Source organism: Melopsittacus undulatus, chromosome 1, assembly GCF_012275295.1.
Source record: "Melopsittacus undulatus isolate bMelUnd1 chromosome 1, bMelUnd1.mat.Z, whole genome shotgun sequence".
Lineage (NCBI taxonomy): Eukaryota > Metazoa > Chordata > Aves > Psittaciformes > Psittaculidae > Melopsittacus > Melopsittacus undulatus.
In genome coordinates, this window is record NC_047527.1 from 20471618 (window position 1) to 20492979 (window position 21362).

General features: G+C 33.8%; 1 protein-coding gene across 21 annotated transcripts in view; it reads right to left on the reverse strand.

Moving 5' to 3' along the window:
- Positions 1-21362, reverse strand: part of RIMS2 (regulating synaptic membrane exocytosis 2) — a 443898-nt gene that overhangs the window by 127619 nt on the left and 294917 nt on the right. For 6 of the 21 annotated variants that reach the window (XM_034066047.1, XM_034065843.1, XM_034065917.1 and 3 more), the window contains one exon: positions 12476-12541. The exons of 14 other annotated variants lie outside the window; for them this stretch is intronic. In XM_034066047.1, the coding sequence (XP_033921938.1) occupies positions 12476-12541 (66 nt within the window). Of the gene's footprint in view, positions 1-5708; positions 5772-8082; positions 8149-11767; positions 11876-12475; positions 12542-21362 lie in introns of all 21 variants that reach the window. One more of the 21 variants, XM_034065724.1, reaches the window with a different exon arrangement.

The window sequence follows — 21362 nt, forward strand, 5'->3', positions numbered from 1 at the left end:
ATTTTTCCATATCCATATTCTGTAAATTTCAAAAGCTCTTTTTTCAATGCAGAAAATAATAATTTATAATTTTTAATTTAATTTTCTTCATAAAAAAGGAGAATTTTCAACAAAGTAATACATTAAATTATCTAAACTTATGCATAAAGCCCCTGAAAATATGAACATTTTCAAGAGTAACAAATCATAACAGCTTACAACACAAAGTTATTTTTTTCCCAATAGAACTGAAACCAGTTTATTTGAAAGCCCGAGTTAAATTATTTTACTGTGTGCATGCCTAAAAAAAAAGGGTATGAGATCATGCCAAACACAATTTTAGTGCTAGGTTGTTTTGTAACAAAAAAATGAAGAAATAAAAATAGAATTGCTGCAGTATTATAGTCCACTACAATTCAGCTCCTAGTACATCTTTTTTCATCTAGAAACACTGATCACAAAACAAGTAAAATACAGCTATACATTTTCTAATTATCATGATTTCAAACTCCAGCTAATATACAGTAGTAATACCTGTCAGTGTCTGTGGATGGCTGCTGGATTTCAATCCTTGGACATGTTATTCTTCTACTAGCTATAGGAACTTTGCTGTTCAGTCACAGACACAAGATCCTCTGTTAGCATAACATAGATAAGCATGTCTACAAACAACTGAGATTTCTAGTAGAAAGCAAACTTGAATCATAAATATTATAATGCAAAATGGCAAATGGGAAGGAGCAGTATACTGCAAAATATCTAGATAAACTGGCGACCCAATATGTCATCAAATCACTCATCTATACTTACAAAAAAACTTAATATAAAATTATGCACTGCTATAGTTTTTAAAATGAAGGAACTTAATGCTTTTAATCACTCTTGCAAAATAAATAAAAACAGGAAGCAAAGAAAGATATATATCTATGCACATACTTGCACACACTCATACTATCTGTTTACATGTACATTACACAGTGGCGTATGTGATAACTACAGGTATACCTACATGACAGTCACAGGCATGACTAACCTGTAACATACCAGTATCTGAACTACTTTTCTATCTTCTGACTCAGTTAAACAGTCAAAGCAGAGAACACATCTGCAATCTCAGGCATACTATGCTCCACACATGTATGTGCATTGCCTACAGTGGCAGAAACTCAGTTGCTTACTGCTTGCTTAGGTATCTATACATGGTTTTGCAGTCACTTTGGTGACTGTTGTAGACATATCTTACCATGCTAACACATGATTACATAGTAAAATTATAAAAATGTTTAAAGAAAGCACATACAGCTATACCTATAGAGATTTACCCTGCAAAATATTTCATCAATAGACTTACTGAGGAATAGCAAAGCCCTGCTTTTAGTCAGGAGTTACATCTGACAGTTTTTTGAAGGTTCTTTCCAACCCAAATTAGTTAATAATTATATGGATGCAGTCAGAGATTTGTGGTAGCTATTACAATAAAATAACCATAAAACTGAGTAGTGTCAATCCTGGAACAGTTAAGACCGGAACTATGTGATGATATATCGTATCTCTTTACCTGTAAAATCAGACACAATTAATTTTGTGTATTTTTGAGGAATAGAAAGCAACTTGTACATCTGAAGGGAAAATGGTAAAATTATGTAAGTGATTTGTTCTTCATAAAAGATCAATATCAAACAAAAAGAAGTGGTGAATGGTTTTGAGAAAGAGGCTTCTTAACCTCCAGTTAACACCATCTGTAACTGCATTCAAATTAAAGTAAAAATAATAGATTATTATTATTGTTTTTTATTAATAACTTTTATAATTCCTTATAATAATGACTATTATCATTATCTCATTTGTTGTGTTTGCTTTCATTTGAATTATTATTATTATTGTTTAACTTAAATAGTTAAATTTAACTAGTTTAAAAATCAATTTCCAGCATTTTATTCATAGGTGATTTCTCAAAAAATGATCCTTGCAGACTATTATTTCCTTATACACAAGTGAACCAGTGAATTTAAGCAATAAAAATGTTGCCTTACGTCTTATTAATTTATTTAGTTTGGATTAACTTTATCATATTAACATTTATTCATATTTTTATTCTGTGCCTACAGTATGAAATACACAGAGGTATTCAACACTAATTGAAAAGTCTGAGAGACACAGACAGATTTTTGCTATAATATAGTATGTTAACTGTTTGGTTTAACATTAGTTTTTCTGGACTTGTAACATACATTTTCATTTATATAGCCAGTTGCCTTTTATAGAACCTTGCATTTTGACAACTACTTCCAGCTTTCAGCATCTTTAACATAGACATCCAACAGACACATATTATAGAATCACACTACAGGAACACTTATCTCTGTCTTCATGAGATGACTCACTGAAGATTATTATAAAACTGATTAGTATTCAAAAGCTGAGAACTCAAAATTCTCAAAGAAGAGAGCTGAAAATCCTTTCCCACTCATCCACCCCAGCTCAATTTTATAATTCAATATACTTCTGCAATTTTCTTCAAGATAATAATCTAAATTTCAATAAAAATATTAGAAATATTCCAAAGTAGAAGTGTTTCAGCTGTACATTATAACATCATTACACATTTTTTCACATTTCAGAACACAGTATTTCACCCACTCAGATTGAATGTTGCATCACAGTGTATGAGCAATGACAGGAACATTCAAGGGTTTTAATGAACATGTATTTCATCACAGAAGAGTAAGTGGTATGTGTCATGGGTTCAGCAGTAGCAGTCATTTTTTCTCCTTCTTGGTGGCTGGTGCAGTGCTGTGTTTTGACTTTAGGGCTGGGAGCGGTTACTGGTGGTGCATACGTTTTTGAGTTACTGCTTAAATGTTTGGTTTGGTTCAAGGCCTTTTCTGAGCTCATGGTCTGTGAGGGAGGAGGGGAGGCCAGGAGGAGGGAGAGATAGGGCACCTGGCCTGGGCTAGTCGGGGAGGTATTCCATACCACAGCACGTCATGCTCGGGGAGGTAACTGGAAGTTGGCCAGAAGGGGGGGAGTTAGCTCTCTTCCGGGTTGGGCTCGTTTCAGTGGGTGGTATTGTATTCTCTCTCCTTGTTTATTTCCTCTAACATTGATTTATTAGTGGTAGCAGTAGTGATTTGTGTTATACCTTAATTGCTGGACTGATTTTACCTCAATCCGTGGGAGTTGTATTCCTCCGGTTCTCCTCCCCATCCCTCCGGGAGTGGGGAGGTGGGGGAGGGGGAGGGGAGTGGAAAAAGGGGTGTGTGGTACTGCAGGAGACTGAGGTGGGGTTTTAAACCACAACAGTATGTAAGACAATGCATAGAGAGGTTTGAGACAGAAGTTCATCCTTAGGGCTGGAATGTTCAAACACAGTTCAGCAGACCACATAGACTGTAGACTAACCACGTGGATCAGTTGTAGGCTTAAAATTAAGCAGGTACTTAGATATGCCTCTGGACAGTGTGGCACTAAATGCAAAATTTCAAAAGCACCTGGTTCTTGGTGCTTTTTGTGGGATATTTTTCCTCAGCTCTTTAACTTTATTTGCACATGCACACTGTATTTAATTAGCCTCCTTTTTTCCAAAAATATTTTGAAAGGCCAATAATATGGCAGACATTTAATTAGTTAATTGTCACAAATAGGACTTAATACTGCAAATATGTGTTTATCTCTCTTCTGAACTTTTGGCAACAGACCTGTAGTTCTGAGCTCACTGAAGTCAACAAGACTTCTGTCACCTGATGAGGCCAGGATTTCAATCAGATCATTCCAAGACAGTTATGCAATAATTCATTGTCTTTTAAGCTCTCAAATTACAAATGAGCAAAATAGCATACTGTTTCTGTTAAAGGCATTCTGTAAATCCATTGATCTTAACAGAATGTGATCCATTTAAGTAGTCTTCATTCTATTCCAGTATGTACTATGCTGTACAGTGTACCTAAAGTCGTATCAGCTCACAACAAATGTTCTTATCTTTTACTTCTTTTTCCATAGCTTTTTGGAGCTATATTTAAATGGGGATAGAGAATAGTAACCAAAAAAAATTCTTTTTCAAGTTAACAATCTTTTTTATTCCTCTGATATTTACCTATATTAGCATCTATACAGTACTAAATTTAAGACAAGTAAATCAGAACTATTTAATGCGGCTATCCAAGCAAATATAAAAGCTTTGTTTACACTAAGCATTTTCCAGCCTTCTTCCAAATACTATCCATTTTCAGTATGTTTGTGCACTTTCTCAGGAAGAAGTAATAAGCACAGCTCTTGCCATAAGCATAAGTTAAGTGTATACTTCAAAAACTTAAAATTGAAGAAGCAGCAAACAGAGGCACACTGGTTTGAAGAACTAGTGAAGAAATATGGTCTGAGAAAGTCTCTGTGGCTGCAATATTGAGCCAAAAGACCCTTACAAAACTCTCCTCTATAAAGACAAGAGAAACTTGCACCAAAATATTAAGGATTATTTCTGGGGTTTTACCATTTTTTTTTTTAGTTTCAGGATGACAAAGTCACTTATGTTCCTTCAGTCTCTGAGTTCCTTAAACAGAATTCCTGTTTTAGTCGAAATATACAGAACAAATATGAATCATAATTCTATTTAAATACTCTTAGGACTGCAGATGAACTATGATTAATCCTTTTCATATATAAATCTTCTGTTTCAATATATGGTATCATTTTATATGGCTTGTTATATTCAACTGGGTATAGTCTATAGACTTCAGTGACTTGTTCTAGGTACATAGCTATTTCTCCAGAGAGATACATTGACTTTTACCAACACAAAAGAATAAATACGAACAGAAAATTCAAAGTATGGTCAGTAATTAATTTAGTAAAAAGTAATTAATTCAATATTTACGCAAAATTGAAATGTTATTAACTATTTGCACACAATTATAACATTTGAGACACCAACGCATAGTGTTACTTTGTACAATTTCACGACATTGAAATAGAGTGTTGTAACTTCTCAAGGAAAAGTTCCCGGTAACTCCATGGGAGCTTCACTTAAGAATTCCAGGATTTAATAGCCTTTTGGACTCACACCATATGTTTGTTTGTTTTAGTCAAAACATTCTACAGGCATAGTCCAGCTTCTACTTACAAGATGGAGAAAGGCAGAAAGAAGCAAGCTCTGTGCACATTCACAAAGAAAGTAAGTAAAGATAAAGAAGAAAAATGTTGCAAGAGCAAAAAGAAAATTAGGGGGAAGCAGTAAAGTCAAAGATCTAATAGCAAGTTCTAAATCTGTGTGCTCCCTTGATCAGGAGCCAACTGCAGCTGGGAAGAACTGAAGATTGTAAGGCACACAGCACTTTGCATCAATCACACAGGAAGAGAGGTTAGACAGTTAGAACTGGGATTACTTCTGAAAGTGAAAAGTACTAGGTCTCAAAGCCACATTCCCAACACTGTGAATGTAGGCAGGTATTATCAATCAAAAGGCCCTTCATTAAAGCAGCCCTGAACAGTGAGAACATGCTTCAAAAATAGCTCAAACATAATTAATGTTCTTCTTCTATTTGTAACTGAATAAAACAGCTTAATCTTATAAAAAAGACTAGCACATGAATGTGCCTTAGTCCTGAGACAAGATAGAAAGATATCAAGAAAAATATACTTATTAGAAATAATTTTGGTACAATTATAAATGAACTCACATTATAAAGATTAGAAATATATTTTAGCTATATCTGTAAACTACACTCTTTACTTACCCATATTTTTCAGCTGACCCATTGACTACATGATCTGCCCAAGAACTTGCACCATTGTACCACCTTTACAATGTAGTTAAAATAAAGAAATGTTATAAAAATACATATGTAATGTTAATAACACTCTAATTCATGACACAACCACTTCTCAATAAAATGTGAAGCTTTCAAAATGTTTCCAAATCAATTTGTACATTTCCTATTTTTAATCCATATTGTTTAATTAAAAAGTAAGAATTCTTGATGTGTTTATTCCTTATTCATTTCAGTAGTTTAGCTATGAATTTTAGTTCTGTAAAGACTAACTTATCCCTTATCTTTTCTCAAAAAAAAGTCTTCATGTTTTCAATGTCTACTGGGTTTGTGGAATTATTACAAAGCAATCGTGGAGACATAACATTAACAAAATAAGCATTCTATGCAACAATAGTTTAAAATACTGTTTTTAACTTCAAATACATAACTTTTTCAGATTTTGTATTTTTTATAGTTGATAGGGTGGTTGGGTTTTAAAGATATTTAAGAAGAAGAAAACTCACTTCACTCAGATCAGACAATGAAAACTAAATTTTATACCTGCATTACTCTTCCAGGTATTGAACATGGGCTATCTAAACATTTTCAACATCAATTCAGCTGATCAGTTGAAGACAACATAAAAGACATGTAAAATACCTTAAGTAGAATCATTCAGAAAAGAAAAAAATGGGGCCAAAAAAGCTGGTTCCATTTCACAAAACAGGGGATAAACTGTTTACGTGCCATTACTCCAGTATACTAAGACTATATGTAAATCATCAAACATTTGGTTAAAGAGTTTCAACTGGATACATATTTTCAAGATCTTGCTTTGGTAAAGTCTTGGAACTGCAACAGTGCCACTATTCAGGATTTCCACATGACAATGAGTGAGAAGCAAGGCAGTGATTTTCAGAAAAGATCAAGAGACCACAGTTTTATCAGCTTGGATATAAATCTTCCTTTGTCTGAATGGAAATACCACCCAAAGTCTGCAGGATGAATATTTTAATGGCTTGAATATACTTATCCAAAGTTATTCATGAGTCTGTTCCTGGAAATCACAGCAGTGTTTTTTGCATTACTCCATTTTACTCCAAACTTCTCAGATTTCAGAATCTGACATTTTGCAATGTGTTATCAAACTAAATAATCCCACACTTCCTGGTCATCATGTTGAGGGAAGACAGTATGGAGTGTGGTATATGCGAATGTCACTCAGCTGCTCTTGTTTCTCCTATATCAAATTGAATAGGATGGGAATGGCTTTTTTTTTTTTTTTTCACATGATCTGTAGCCAGATCAGTTAATGGATGAAAGTTACTTTAGTAGCTGGAGAATGACAGGTATATGTTTACAGACTCCCTGATCATCAGTATCCTTAAAACTGAAGCCAGGCTCTCCAGTTAGCCAGCATTTTAAGTAAGATTCTTTGGTGAAAGCACTTTACTATAGACACCATAATACACAAGCATGGCTTTAAAAATGCAGTGCACTTTAGTTTTTGTGAAATATGATTGTATTTATTCATAGCAATCCAATAAAAACAAAATTGCTTGCTATTAGTTAAAAAATAATCCCTGCCTTATAAGCTCCCATACTGGAGCAAAAATCATACAATGACTTAAAAATGGACAGAGAAATATAGAAGATCTAATCGCACAGTGACAGAGGAACATCAACTTGCTGCTTTTCTTTCAGATTTCCTTCTTTTTGGACTTTGCCTATCTTTTTGAAGATGAAATGCTGTGCTGTCATCACATAACTATTTCCAGAGGTACTCCAAGTTTTCAGATTACATGTCAGAATTTAATTCTATTGTGTTCATTGTGATACACTATATGCATATCCAAATTTAGGAAGAACAATAGTACTTTTGATCCTAGAACAGCATCACCCAAAATCAATTTGAAGGCATTCAGTCTTTTTTTAAGTCAATAGGAGCAGTAACAAATCAAAAGCTGAGGGCCTTCTGAAGTGACTCAGTTTTTTAAAAGAATGAAATAGAGAATTCTAAATTGTCCTGTAATCACCCTTAGTGACTGGAAAGTTATCCATTAGAAATACACTGCAGTTAAGTGGGAAAAAAACCTTCAGTTGTACCTAGATCCTCTGTACTGTTCTGTTTTCCTTCCACATCTTATGAATAAAAAAATCTAAAGTCAAGGTAATTCAGAGCTAAAAGAAAATAAAGCACTTAAAACCATGGAGATTATTTGCTCTATATATAAATACTGCATAAAGTGCACTGTAAATTTAAATATCATTAGTCTAGCCCAATTAAAAATTTTAGACCACACTTCAGAAAAAATGTATTACTTAACTTTATCTATTTTTACTATATAAATTAAAATACCTTTCAGGAGTATAGGTTGTGTCGTCATAATATGAATTAGGCACTCTTCTCTCCTGCCTAGTCCTCCTGAATACAGAATAAACAGCACAGATATTTCAGACATTTTAAAGAGTGCTTTCCCCATGATGTTTTCCCTCACTCTATTATTAATATAGTGATGAATTTAGAGCACATTCATCTACAGTTCAGCAGTATATTCTGAACGTGTATTTTATATATATATGTCATTTTAAACTTCTACTTTCGAATTACATTCAGAAATAATTAACATACTAAGAACACCTGATCAAATGCACACATATTTCATAGAAATGAAAAGTTACATCAATAGGAAAACAGTATTTGAGCAACTGAGAAATTCCAAAAATAGGATATGTTAGAAAAATTCTGACTGGCAAAACGAAAATCAGAAAACAAAATTAAAGCAAAATTCTGTCTCACTAAGTGAAGCAACAAAAATTCCGTCTGAAATAAACCTCGTATCCATCCAAAACATGCACAGCCCACTTTTTATTGACTTCCGAACACTAACTTCAATGGCTAAGAAAAAAAAAGAGCACATAATGTGGTGTTGTCAGTGACTAAGCTGAGCTCCAGGATAGATAAATAAGTTGTGAAAAAAATTCATACAGCAAGGTTTTCATCAGTTTTTTATTTGGGAGGAACTCCAAAATATTTTAATTTTTAAAACAATTGGGACAAAAACCTTGAGAACATTACTTTGCCACTGAGTCCACGTGCATGTCAGCCAATCTAAAATGGATGACTGTCTAATTATTAACTTGCCTGCATAACTCTATAGGATTGTGAACTGGTGGATATAAATGAAAGCATAAGCTCTACATGTCCACCCATAATGTTTTATGTATGCTCAACCTGAGAAGCTGCAGTAGTGTGAAGTGATATCCGTTAATGCACCTACCATGCTAACTATCACATTCAGGTGTCAAAGAAAATTGGAGTGGGGTACTGAGCAGTGAGGTGCTCTTGATAAAGCTCCAGGTCCAAAGGACACTAAAGTCCCTGAAGCTGCACATGTGCCTATCATCATTCTAAAGCATACAATTTCAGTGCCACCTCCATTTCTTTTGGTAGCAAAACAGTTGGGCTTCTTCAGAAATTAAGATTTTGATAACATAAATGTGATCTACGACTAATGAATTAAAGATTACCAAAACTGACAAACAGAAACTGAAACAAACTTTAGCAAAGATGAAGGAGAACCAAGTAGGCACACTACTGTTCCCCAAGCAGTGGGCAAAAAAAGAAAAAAAATCTTTAGATCACAAGAGTTAATGGGCTGGCTGTGAATGACTACAGGAAAAGTGACAAAAAGAATAACAAAATTGGCAAGTTATTTTGTGTGGTGTTATCTGTATGACATATGTGCCTGCAGGACACCCACACTTGTGGATTCATGGTGACATAAGATACACAACTCTTTGTTCCAGATGACAGCCTTTTCCCTGAATACTGGACTGTGTGGAACAATGTTTGCTATTTTGATGAACAGTGAAAACCGGACAGTTATTCTCAATGCTATTTTGATGAACAGTGAAAACAGGAAAGCTATTTCCAGTGCTTCATAAAGTGAAAGAAAGAGAGGTGGTTGTTAACAAGACATTGATTAAGCAAACGGAATTACAAAGACAGGACTAACACCTTGACCAACAAAAAAAAAGGAATTTAAAGTAAGCATTAAACTGGGAAAATGTGTGAATATAAATAAGGAAATACTGTTTAAAAAGTAATTTTTCATATACTTCCAATACATAAAGTAAGGAAAAGGAAGTTAGTATTTTTCAATGGATAAGGAGGAACTGAATAAAGATTATGCTTTAAATGGTCCTTAAAAGCCTAGAGAACTGTTGTCGGAATATGGAAAGACAAAAAAGATTAAAAAATCAGAAAAAAATATAGTGGCTCTGAGGTACTCAGAGTAGTTTGTATCTGGTAAGATGACTCAACTTCAGCACTAATGTTGCCCACAGCAGACTGGATTCAAGCAGACCAGAGAATCAGTATCAGATCCTAGGCCCAAGGAATCTCAAGATGCTGTTCTAACAGTGAACTAGAGATGTTCCACTTTACACTGAATTTTCTTTTCTGACCCCAGGAAGAATTAGATTTAATATCCTTGTCTTCCATAAAGCCCTAGAAAGGATTTACTCCCTCTCACTGACTGAATCACAGTTTTTTTCATCTTTACGCAATACTGTCACTTTTGACCTTTCTTTTAATTGATTTTACTTTATTTTGGGGAAATTAGTGTCTCTAGAAACAAAGATTAAGTTTTGCAAGTCAAGATCCTCAAAGACAATTTGATAATAGCTCCAACTTTCAGCAATATCTGAATAGTCAGATACAACCAGAAATCTGAAACAGGTTCAGAGAAACTAATGTAAATATAAGTATATAACTAAGGCAAAAAACAGTATATAAAAATTAATTATTGAAATAGCATATGTATGATCATATTTTGTCCCATAATTTCTGAAAACTAACCAAAAATCCTTCTCCTTATTAAAGTTTCAGCATGAAGACTGAACTATTTACACGCGTGTGTATTGGGTTTCATGTGAAACAGCATAATTTCAAAATAATTGTTTAACTGAGTTCTAAAGTTTATAATGTCTATTATACTGTAGCTGTGGAGAATTTCTAAAAACCAATATTTCTTTGGAAGGAATACTTATATGATACCATAACAGTTAAAGATTTATTTTCTTTCTTGTTAGTATGTTTTACATTTACTAAAATTATTGCTATGTTTGATCTGAATCCAGAGCAAACCTTAATAAACTTCTCAGAACTTATATCCAGAGGGCATTCACTAAGTTAATATACCAAGAATACTTTAGCTCTTGCTAGGGAAAATTTTAAATGGCTCTTCTTGTAAAACTATAGTCATATCAACCATTATATGTGCTATTTGAGATGTGCAGCCACCACTTCCTTTTTACTGGCTCACAGTTTATCTGATTGATATCCTTATATCTATTCCCACACAACCATGTCGACTTTTTCCTGTTTTGCAATATTTCTGAAAATATCTTAATCACAGTACACCAACATGTCTTGTTACATCTCTTCAAAGCCACTGTATTTCATGTGTAAGTACTGCATAGGAATTATCACAGGCTCAAATTCTCTCTGCTATATTCCATATGTTCTGTAATAACACACAGGTTATTGCCTGTATTGCAAATGTACACAAATGTATACAAGTACTCATAAATTACAAATAAGCAGAATACAAGTATCAACAACAGAAGCTTATACTTTTACTTTTCACACTATTTTCAATTAAGCAAAGTATGAGATTTCTAAAAGACCATTTTCCTGTGTACTTCGAAGTAGATAGGCTTTTCCCCATTATTTCAAAGAGAATAAAAAGTACTATAAGCACTTTGGAAAATTCTAGCAAAACTCAGGGTTATACAAAGACACTTACATATAATATCCATACAACCTAATTTATGAAACTGACTTCTATAAAGCTATTTAGCTTCTCCTGGTATTTGCTCATAGTCCTGAGTAGTCACACATGCTCACAGAGTGTTATAAACCATCCTCACTATATGTGTTTAGCACTTAAAACACAGATCGTATTCTCAGTTTGGAAATCAAACACAGTAATGTCAAAGCATGTCTGAGCTAATGATATGCTCCTTATCAATTATACCTCTCAAGGTCATAGTAAGCACCCTCAGAATAGGTACGGCACATCTTACGGGAACGAAGTAATCTGATTGCATCTTCACAAAATAGAGGATACATTGTGTGATCCTGGCTGCCAAAAAGTAAAGAGTGAACACAATGAAATGCAACACAAACATGAAATAAGGAGAAAACAATATGAAAAGCAAACAATGTCAGCAATGGAACAAAACACCAGAACAAAACTCAGGTGGAAGTTCAGAGAGTTTTGCAAAACTGCTTTTAGAGATTAAGATATCTTGGCCTGAAGCTGAGACTGTGAGAAAGGTATAACACTCCAATTTTGTCTTTCGTAACCTTTAACACAGCCTTACATGTATGGCATAGTGTATATGAAAATCACAGTATTAGCAGTTATTTGTGTATTGATTTTAATATTTTTTCTTTATTGACTTTTTAAAAGACATTAGAATGATATAAATATAGCATCATCTTCATGGATTACCAACTATAGACTCCTGGCAGCAAGAAAATGTTTAAAAAGAAAAATATATGATGAATTACCCAGTGTTTGCCTACACACGGTATTGAGAAAGATAATGCTGATATTGACACAACACGTCTAAGTTTTCTAGCACTATACACAGACTAATATAACTAGGAGTGGACATGTAGGTACATCATTGAAGTACATGCATTTTCCACACAGAGTCACACAGAGAAAAACATATACCTGGCATCTCTGTAATGGTGATCTGTGGACTGGGTGTACCGGGAACGAGGTAAAGTTACATAATGACTGAGTCGATGGCAGAAAAGAAAACACAAATATGAGAGAGTGAGATGGAGAAGGAATGATGCACATCACACAACAGAAAACATACAAATCTGAAAATACAAGAGCTACAAAAAAAAGCATTGTGTGGAGCAGACATTATTAACAAAATTAGAAATCTGATACACAGTTCTAAAGACAAAATTATCTCAATGATTCACATGTACATTCTGAGAACCCAGTGGGACACTATGGATCAAATGGATAGCTAGAATTTGATTTTCTACATTTCAGTTAGTTAGGAGGACAGAACGTATAAATCTCTGAAAGCAATCTCAAGAAATCAGATTGCCTGTTCTCTTGCTTGAAGGCAGCGATAACTTCAGTATGAATAATTTGGCAGAGGTTTACCCAGTCCGTCTGAATAGCTATCACAACAGTTGGGAAATCTGTCCCTGTAGAGCTAGCTCCAGAGCTTTCCCATTTCTGAGTTTTCCTAATATTTATCCTATTGTGATAAAAGGTGAACTGAGATGAAAGCCTTATTACTATTTAAGTAATAAAGAGATATAACTGTAAGAAAGTATTCCCAAAATAAAATGCAAGCATTTCAAAATAACAAACCCAAGATATTTATATTTTGGTTTGATTTTGAAAAAGTCAGAAATTATACCTTTCCAACATATTTATATGTGTTACAGCAGTAGATATTTTCCAACTATCAAAACTGGAAGAACATTATTTCTCTTTTAGTATATTTAGTAAATATAAAAGCACACGGTACAGGAAAAACTGTTTTGAAAGTAGTTTTTTGTCTTCCAATTTACAAAGAATTATTAAAATGCAAAAAAAATCTTGATCTACAGCTCCTCTAAAGCCAGGATATTTCAGAGGAATGTCTAATCACAAAAGCCCACACTAGATATGGAAACTGATTTCACAAGAAACAAGGTTAACTTCATGCGTATCCTCCACTTAATTTATCACATCTTAATTTGCTTATAATTAATGACTTTCTAGTAAAAAAGCATACTGTTACTAGAAAAATTTAACACAGGTTATTATATTACATGCAGTTATTATCTTTGTCTCTTTCACATATGGACAAAATACATCATCAGCCACATGTAAATATTCTTTATAAGCATATTAAGTTAATTTTATATAGTCCAGGAGATCTTCATACTCACTTCTTGTCAAATAAATGCAAAAACATAGTCACCACTCTAAAAAGCTTCTAATTTAAGCCCCTGGTAATGCAATTTAAACTTTGCAGTTTGTTATTGCAAAAGAATGAGGATCTACACACAGTGCAGGAGGGCCCAATTTGGCAGGGTATACTGAAAATCTGATGAGATCCTAAGAAGGGTTAGCAATTCAGAAAATAATGATAGAGCTACACTGCAGGCTGCAAAAAATATTAGGGTTCTTACACTAATGCACAGACCGAAGTACCAAAAGCAATCTACCCATAGCGGCCTGGCAGTCAGTATGCTGCCAAGCATTAAAAAATAATTCTATTATGTTTTTAAAATGTGCTTTAGAATGTATGCTCACTAATCAGAAGAGAAATCAAATAAAAATGTAGGAGTCTATCCCATAGCAGTTATGATATGTGTGATGATGGCAAATAACCACATAACAGCTTATTCTCACCACTACATGGTGACATCCCCAGTCTATACCTGCATGAATACGCCCTTAAATGATTCAGATGCAAGCCTGGATTTAACACCACAAATCTCTTGCAAATATTACCCTACCATTAATAAACAATTGAGTGTTTCCAGCTGTAACATTTTAATGTTAACAATTCACTTTTACTTCCCCTTTTACCTCTCCAGTGAATTGTTGACAAGTTTCTATAGCAGTCTTTCAAAAAATATGACACCAATAAATATAACATATTCAACCAGTTTTTAAAGAACAAAGCTTTAAACAAAACTAGGATTTGCAATGGGAATACAATGGATATTTACAAGCACCTTAATTTCTGTCCATATGAAGGAACACCCCATCCTGTTCCCTTCACTTACTTGCATGAAATGAAACACCAGCAGGATTAAGTCCTAATTGCTTTTCTAATGGCCACTTAAACTATTTAAAATGCCTAACCTCTGGAATCCAGTTTTGCCCTAATACTTCTAGAAACTCAGAGCTCCAGTGTTCTTACTAAGTTCTAAGACTTTTGCTTCTGAATGTATGGCAGGCAGACACAGTTCAGCCTTTTTTCTTTTTTCTTTTTTTTTCTCTTTTAATTCAGGAATTCAGAATCAGAGTAAGTCAGAATCTAGATACAACTACTTATACAGTTTGATGTGTAATAACTTTTAACAAGTTTGAAATAGTCTTCCTCATCACTCAAAACTCTAGTTCTTTACAGAGAAGTGAGGTAAACTTTAGCTTATACTTGACCTGATCTGCTGGCATTACTGGCTTCTTTTCCCTGTTCTTTACAGCCGATGTTATCTATGCTATCTAACTCATAATAGACAATAACTCACTATAAAATGTTCTTGCAAGTGCAACATAAAGAATTAGAAGACTGTCTGAATTTATTAAGAATTAAAATCAACTCTACACATGAATTAATGTAGTAACTTATTAGAGTGATGGCATTCACCATAGATCAAGAATATATAACCTAGCAATGCTTGTGCATTTTCATAATATCTCTAACTATATAATAATTAAAGAGCTATTATTCATGTATGCATGTGTTCATCTTTGTCCAGAAAAGGTTTCTATTCAAGTACAGTAATATTTTCCATAAAATATGCATGGTTAGTGAATAAGAAAGGAAGAGTGTATGCCATATCTGTAAGGAAGAGAGAATGATATCACACAGGTAAAAATATGACAGTATGCACATTAGGAGGCAGCATGTATTTCTGTGGCTTATGTATTTCAACAAGCAGAGCAAAAGGCTTAAATGCCAACTATCTTCTGAGCATTCAGCCAATATTCCAATATTTGTTTCTTTATTATTAATTATGTATGTATTTAGCTTAAAATTAATTCTTTATGTTTTCAAAATATGCTAACAATATAACACCAAAAATGCCTATAACATAGCTAATTCTCACTGTCCAAAACTGAAACATGCACAACTTTCATTTGGCTAATAGTCTAAAACACTTAAAATTGTAATGTGAATAAATTATAATGTAGTAAAATCATTAAGCTTTGCACTGCCTAAGCATAAAAAAACTCCAGAAATGATCCAGATCTGAATCTAAAATAAACATGTCTTTTGAACTGCTCATGAAAATCATGATTTCATATGTACGTGTAAATTGGAATGCTCTGAAGATCATGGAGACATGGACAGGGTTTAGATAAAGCAGATTTTTAAAAAGACAGAACTCCAGGATACCTTTTTCTTGGCCAACCTTCACTTAGACTCCTAGCTTTTCACCACACATTCCTTGCTTGCTACATTATAGTAGATGATTGCAGAAGTATATCAAATGAAAGCATGGTGAAATGAAAATATTAGTCTGCATCCAGATTTATGAAAGATTACATATTTTGTTACAGATAGCATAAACAAAAAATTGGCAGCAGCAACTTATTTCACTCAATGAAGTTAGTCTGAAAGGACAGCACTATAGGTTTTGCAATATGATCATTAATGTGCACACAACAGAGATTCTCCACACACATCCCTACATTAGATGAATACTGATTTCCACTATTGTGACAAAAAGATTTGACATCTAGCCAAACATGACAACTTTCCTTTTTCAAAGTGAACAGAAAATGATGACTTAACATTTTCTGGTATTGCTCAACTATTTGTCAGTTTCCTTACACCTTCTTAAAAATTCAGTCAACCAGAAGGATCAAAAAACTCGAGAGATCAGTGATTCAGTGACCAGTTAAATTGCCTAATTGGAAGTACTCAGTTTCCAGGAACAGACTTGACATACCAAAACAGACTCAGAAGCACACTTGAAAATGCACAGTGTCTCACTTGAACCATCCATGGCATACCTTTCTGTTCTTCGTACTGTGTAAGGGTAGTTTAACCTGGTCTTTACTGCTTGGGATATTTTATTCAATAGCAAAGATGAAGCATATGAAATTTAGGGTAACTACTGTGGGAAGAAATTTAGCAAAATATTGGGCCTGAGATCAACACAGGACTGCAAGATTGAGCACAGAATTGCTGAAGGGAAGAAGAGGCTGGAACTAATGAAATGATGTGGCTTCATGTAAAAAGTGTGCTATACTTCCTATTAGCAATTATTAGCAATTCCTATTACTCATTCCAATAATGGTAAGCAACTGCTACAACTAGCTACTTTTTCCAAATACGTGAAGCCTGTGATATGGTTCTATGTGCTCCTTGGTAGAATGTTTTCCATGTTGCTTCAGAAACACCTGGGAAATCACACCTAAAAACTATATAAATAATACATGAAGTGAAGATCTCAACCTTTAGAAAATGGCAAATGCCATTCAAGAATAAAACACTTATTATATGATTTCCCTTGGTGACATGCTTTAGTGCAAGGTGTCCCTTTCCACTGCAAGGAGGCTGGAACTAGATGATCTGAAGGTCCTTTCCAACCCTAACTATTCTATTATTCTATGTTTTCTTAGAAAGAATAACTGAATAGTTTTATTTAATAGCTTAGGTTTTTTACAGGAGAGAATAAATTTTCTTTCTGTATAAACATCAACATTTTTTCCACCAATAATGGTAAGGATGCTTTTTGCCACATCAGTTGCATAGATATTCCTGCTTATCTCCTAGGATACATGAGGTCCTAGAAATATTCCAATGAATTGCAATTGACAGGTTGAAGACTTTAACAGTGAAACAATAGAAATTATCAGCAGAGAATGTGTGAACTGACAGATACTCAGTCAAGATGACTTTCAACAAGACAGTCACTATCACGTTCATTATCACATTGCTCCCCATAGCATATTTTAAATTCTTGCTCAAAGGGGCGTCTTTTATCAGAACTGCATTATTTTTAACATGGGCATTTTATATGTGCATTTTAGTCTGAGGAAGGTATCTATGACTTTTTGTTGTTGTTTGTGTTTTAGTTTGGCTCAAAGGTTATGAATCATGAGTCCTTACAGACGTAGCTATATTTGCAAGACTGCGCTTTTCTTGCTACCTTCCCCCTCTATCACTCTGTTGAAGGTTACCATCCTTCAGCAGATGCATGGAGGCACCAGGTGGGTGGTGAAGATAATTGTGCAATTTAACACTGATTTCACTGTGAAGTAGTGTGCCCACTGTAAATAACTGCAGCCAAAGAGAAAGCACTCTCCGGAGATCCCTACTGCAAGGCTAAAACATGGCAGTGTTCTCTGCAATCCTTTCAGCACATAAATCAGTTAGGGCTCATTAGTGAGAGCCCTAGGAAAGGAAACTGTATTTGGCAACATTGTAAATAAGTTAAAGCACAATATGTTAATGGAAAGTACAGGGCTCTAGTCTGGTGTTTACATACAATTGTAGATTTAGATATACAAAATAATCAGGAAGTGCAATATACTATTAATGCATAAGATAACATTTTGAAAGGAGAAAAAATACTTAGAAAAACTGCAATTATTGAGATTTAAGATTATGCATTTTATAACATAGCTATAAGAAAAATTTCAGCAATGCATTTTTATAGTTTACTGGGTATTCAGAGAAGTGAAAAACCAATGATATCACCCCATATTCCAGACACAACTAAAAACTGAAAATATTATCACAGAATTCCCACATAAAGCATCAGGTACCCTTCGTATCTGCAATACCTTTGTTTCTGTAATATACACTTAAATGACTGTACTGTAAAATATTAACTAAGGAATGACTACTTAATTATTATTCAAATGTGCATTTAATAAAGATTATGAAAAAAGTTATCTCTTAAGCTTTCTGGTTTTAACTCTGCCACAATATGTCAAAACTTCTTTTCTTAGCATGACCTAATCTGGCACCCAACTATTAACAATGTTGGATTAGGAGTCTGCAACTTATTGATAAAGCAACTGCCAGTGTAAGATGACTTTTGAAATACAGATTGGCCACATTTAATTTTGTATTAAGTAAGGGAAGCAGCTAATTAAATGGTATTTATCTAACATGCATGACTCATGGTAGTGAATTATTCCAGTCTTCACTGGTTTCACTACAGTAACCAGAATTTTGGCTTGTATTTTGGTATTTCTTTTAAGATATGGGTTGTTCCTTTTTTTTAAACTCTTTCAACAGCATGAAACTGTTCAACAGAAAGCCTGTGTTTAAAAATGCTAATGATATAATCTCTTAATAATAGTGGAGTAAGAGTTTTGCTAGTTCCAGCATATGAAGACATCATCTTTGAAGTTTCTTGAAGATAACAGAGACTATTTCTTTAAATAGTCATGGCTATGTCTACACCACTTCTTTAACATGGCAGATAATCACTTCTGTGCTTGAAAATGGAAAGTGTGCAATAGACCTGATGAAGGGACAGCAGACTCAAAATTTAACTTATTTTTTCTCTCTTGTTTTCTTGTAAGTGCCTAGTAGAAAAACATTTATGAGTTTTCTCATATGTTTCCAATACAAGACTATTTAAGGTAGGATGAATGCCCTGCTTACTATGATACGTTCACCATTAGCAATTTCATGCCTCAGAGCACATCTAGGATAAAGAACATAGATTAATAAACAGTAAACTGTATCTAAGCAGGTTAGAGCTGAGGGCCTGAGTATAACTTCCTTGGTGTTTGTCTTGGTGGTGTTAACTATTTTTGAAAGTAACAAATACATCTTTTTGAAAGTAATACACAGGTACAGTTTTGGCTGATGTTTTGTTTTTGAAACTATGCTAAGATTCTCACATAGTTCCTTTAATTTACCTAATTATACTGATACCTTAAATATTAAATTCCTACACCAAATGTGGCCATTTCCAATATTTTCTCTATAGTTTGATTAGTTTCAGTTTCCAAAGTGAGGTAAGAGGCTGCTTTAGAGTTTATTAAGATATGTCAAACAACATGTTAGAAGGTTATCCTATTACAGATAAAAGATTTCACAGAATTTGGGGCTATATTAGGCCATAAGTATTCTTATTTCTTTCCTTTACAAATTTAAGCTATTTCATAAAAGAGTGCAAAAAAAATAATCATCCTCGTTTTTTGACATCTATATTAAATAGATATAGGTAACAAATTAACTTGGTTTCCCACTACAAGTTACCCATATACACAGCACAATTCTGACATTTTTGATAACAGTGCAGCAGATACAAAATTTTAAATGTAACTTTAACCTGCCAAGAAAAATCAGTATATGATCCGATAGCAACATTTGACATATTTAAATGTTTGGTGTTTGAATTCAAACTTAAATTAAATTTTAAAAAGTACATCTTTCAGCTTTTTAAAAACAATATTATTTTCACTTCTATATATGCATTCAGTTTTGAAGGAATGTTTACATTGCCATTAGACTGGAGGTCATTAGACATCTTCATATGTTGTTTCAACTGGCTCCTTAGTGGCATATATCTTAGGGAATATTATGTTGAATTATCTAGAAAATGAAGGAAGGAATCTTCTACTCATATTCTCAGTCATATTTTAATTTAGCAACTGAGCAGGTCTACAGGAAGGCACTTTTTCAAAGTCCTTTTTTTTGCAAACAGCTCCAAGGGATAAATGGACCATGTAAACGACAAACCATCAGAGTTGCAGGAAATCAAAGTGTGATTCTTTTTCAGAGGTAAGTGTGGAACAAAACAAGGATGAAGAGAGAATATAAACTAATACAAAAAATCAGGTTTTTCACTTCTGCAAACATCTGCACTTCCAGCAGCTTTCAGAATCAATACTATTTAAGAATTACTTTAGGGACTTGTGTACACAATGTTGTTTTCATTATGTAACACAGTCAGTATCACAAATATTCAATAACAAAATTTGAAATCTGATAAACTTGCCAGTCTTAAAACCACTGTCAAAATAAAAATTAATACATAACATGACAAATGGTTAGGACTAGCATTCTTTCTATTCTCTTGAGTGCTATCTAAAACCAGTATTTGAGCAGCGCGACCTAGTGGAAGGTGTCCCTGCCCGTGGCGGGGGGTTGTTGGAACCAGATGATCATTAAGGCCTCTTCCAACCTAAACCATTCTATGATTTTATGATATGCTTCAGAGACTGTATGTTGCAACAGAGACAGAAATAATAAACAATCTGATTACACAGGCAACCCCTCGGCATGTATGAACAGAACTTCTATGTGTGGTTTGGAAATACAGATGACATATAAACCTGTGTTCAGAGATTCAGAGAATGCCTAACAAGCAAATACATATTCATCTAGAATAGACGTGTGAAAATGCAGTAATCTCATCATCAACAGCTTTCTCATGCTGTTTTTCTGACACATGCTAAAAACCCAATTCTCTTTAAGTCAAGCCAGTCCAGCAGGGGTTATTTGATTGAAGTGATGGGGAAGGATTGTGGTATTGTACTTCAACCCATGTTTCAATACTATGCATTTATCTGGGAGACAGCAAGTAAACTTGCACAGTAAAAAATCTCAGGAGCATTGTATAAGGCATACACAGGGTCTAAGGACAAGTTCAGATCCTATTTCAAGGATGGGTGATCTAAAAATCAACATATTATCCCAAAAGCATTCTGGTTTTTAATTTGAAGGAAACAGCTCAGAATCCTTAAGTTATTGCCTTCTGTATGAAAATCAGATAGCTGCATGAGCCAATTAAATAACATTCTTCTTTTCTACAGCTTATATAGAAATATTAAATATTTTAATGAAAAAGATATTCACCTATGACCTATTATAATTCTAACAAAACCAGAT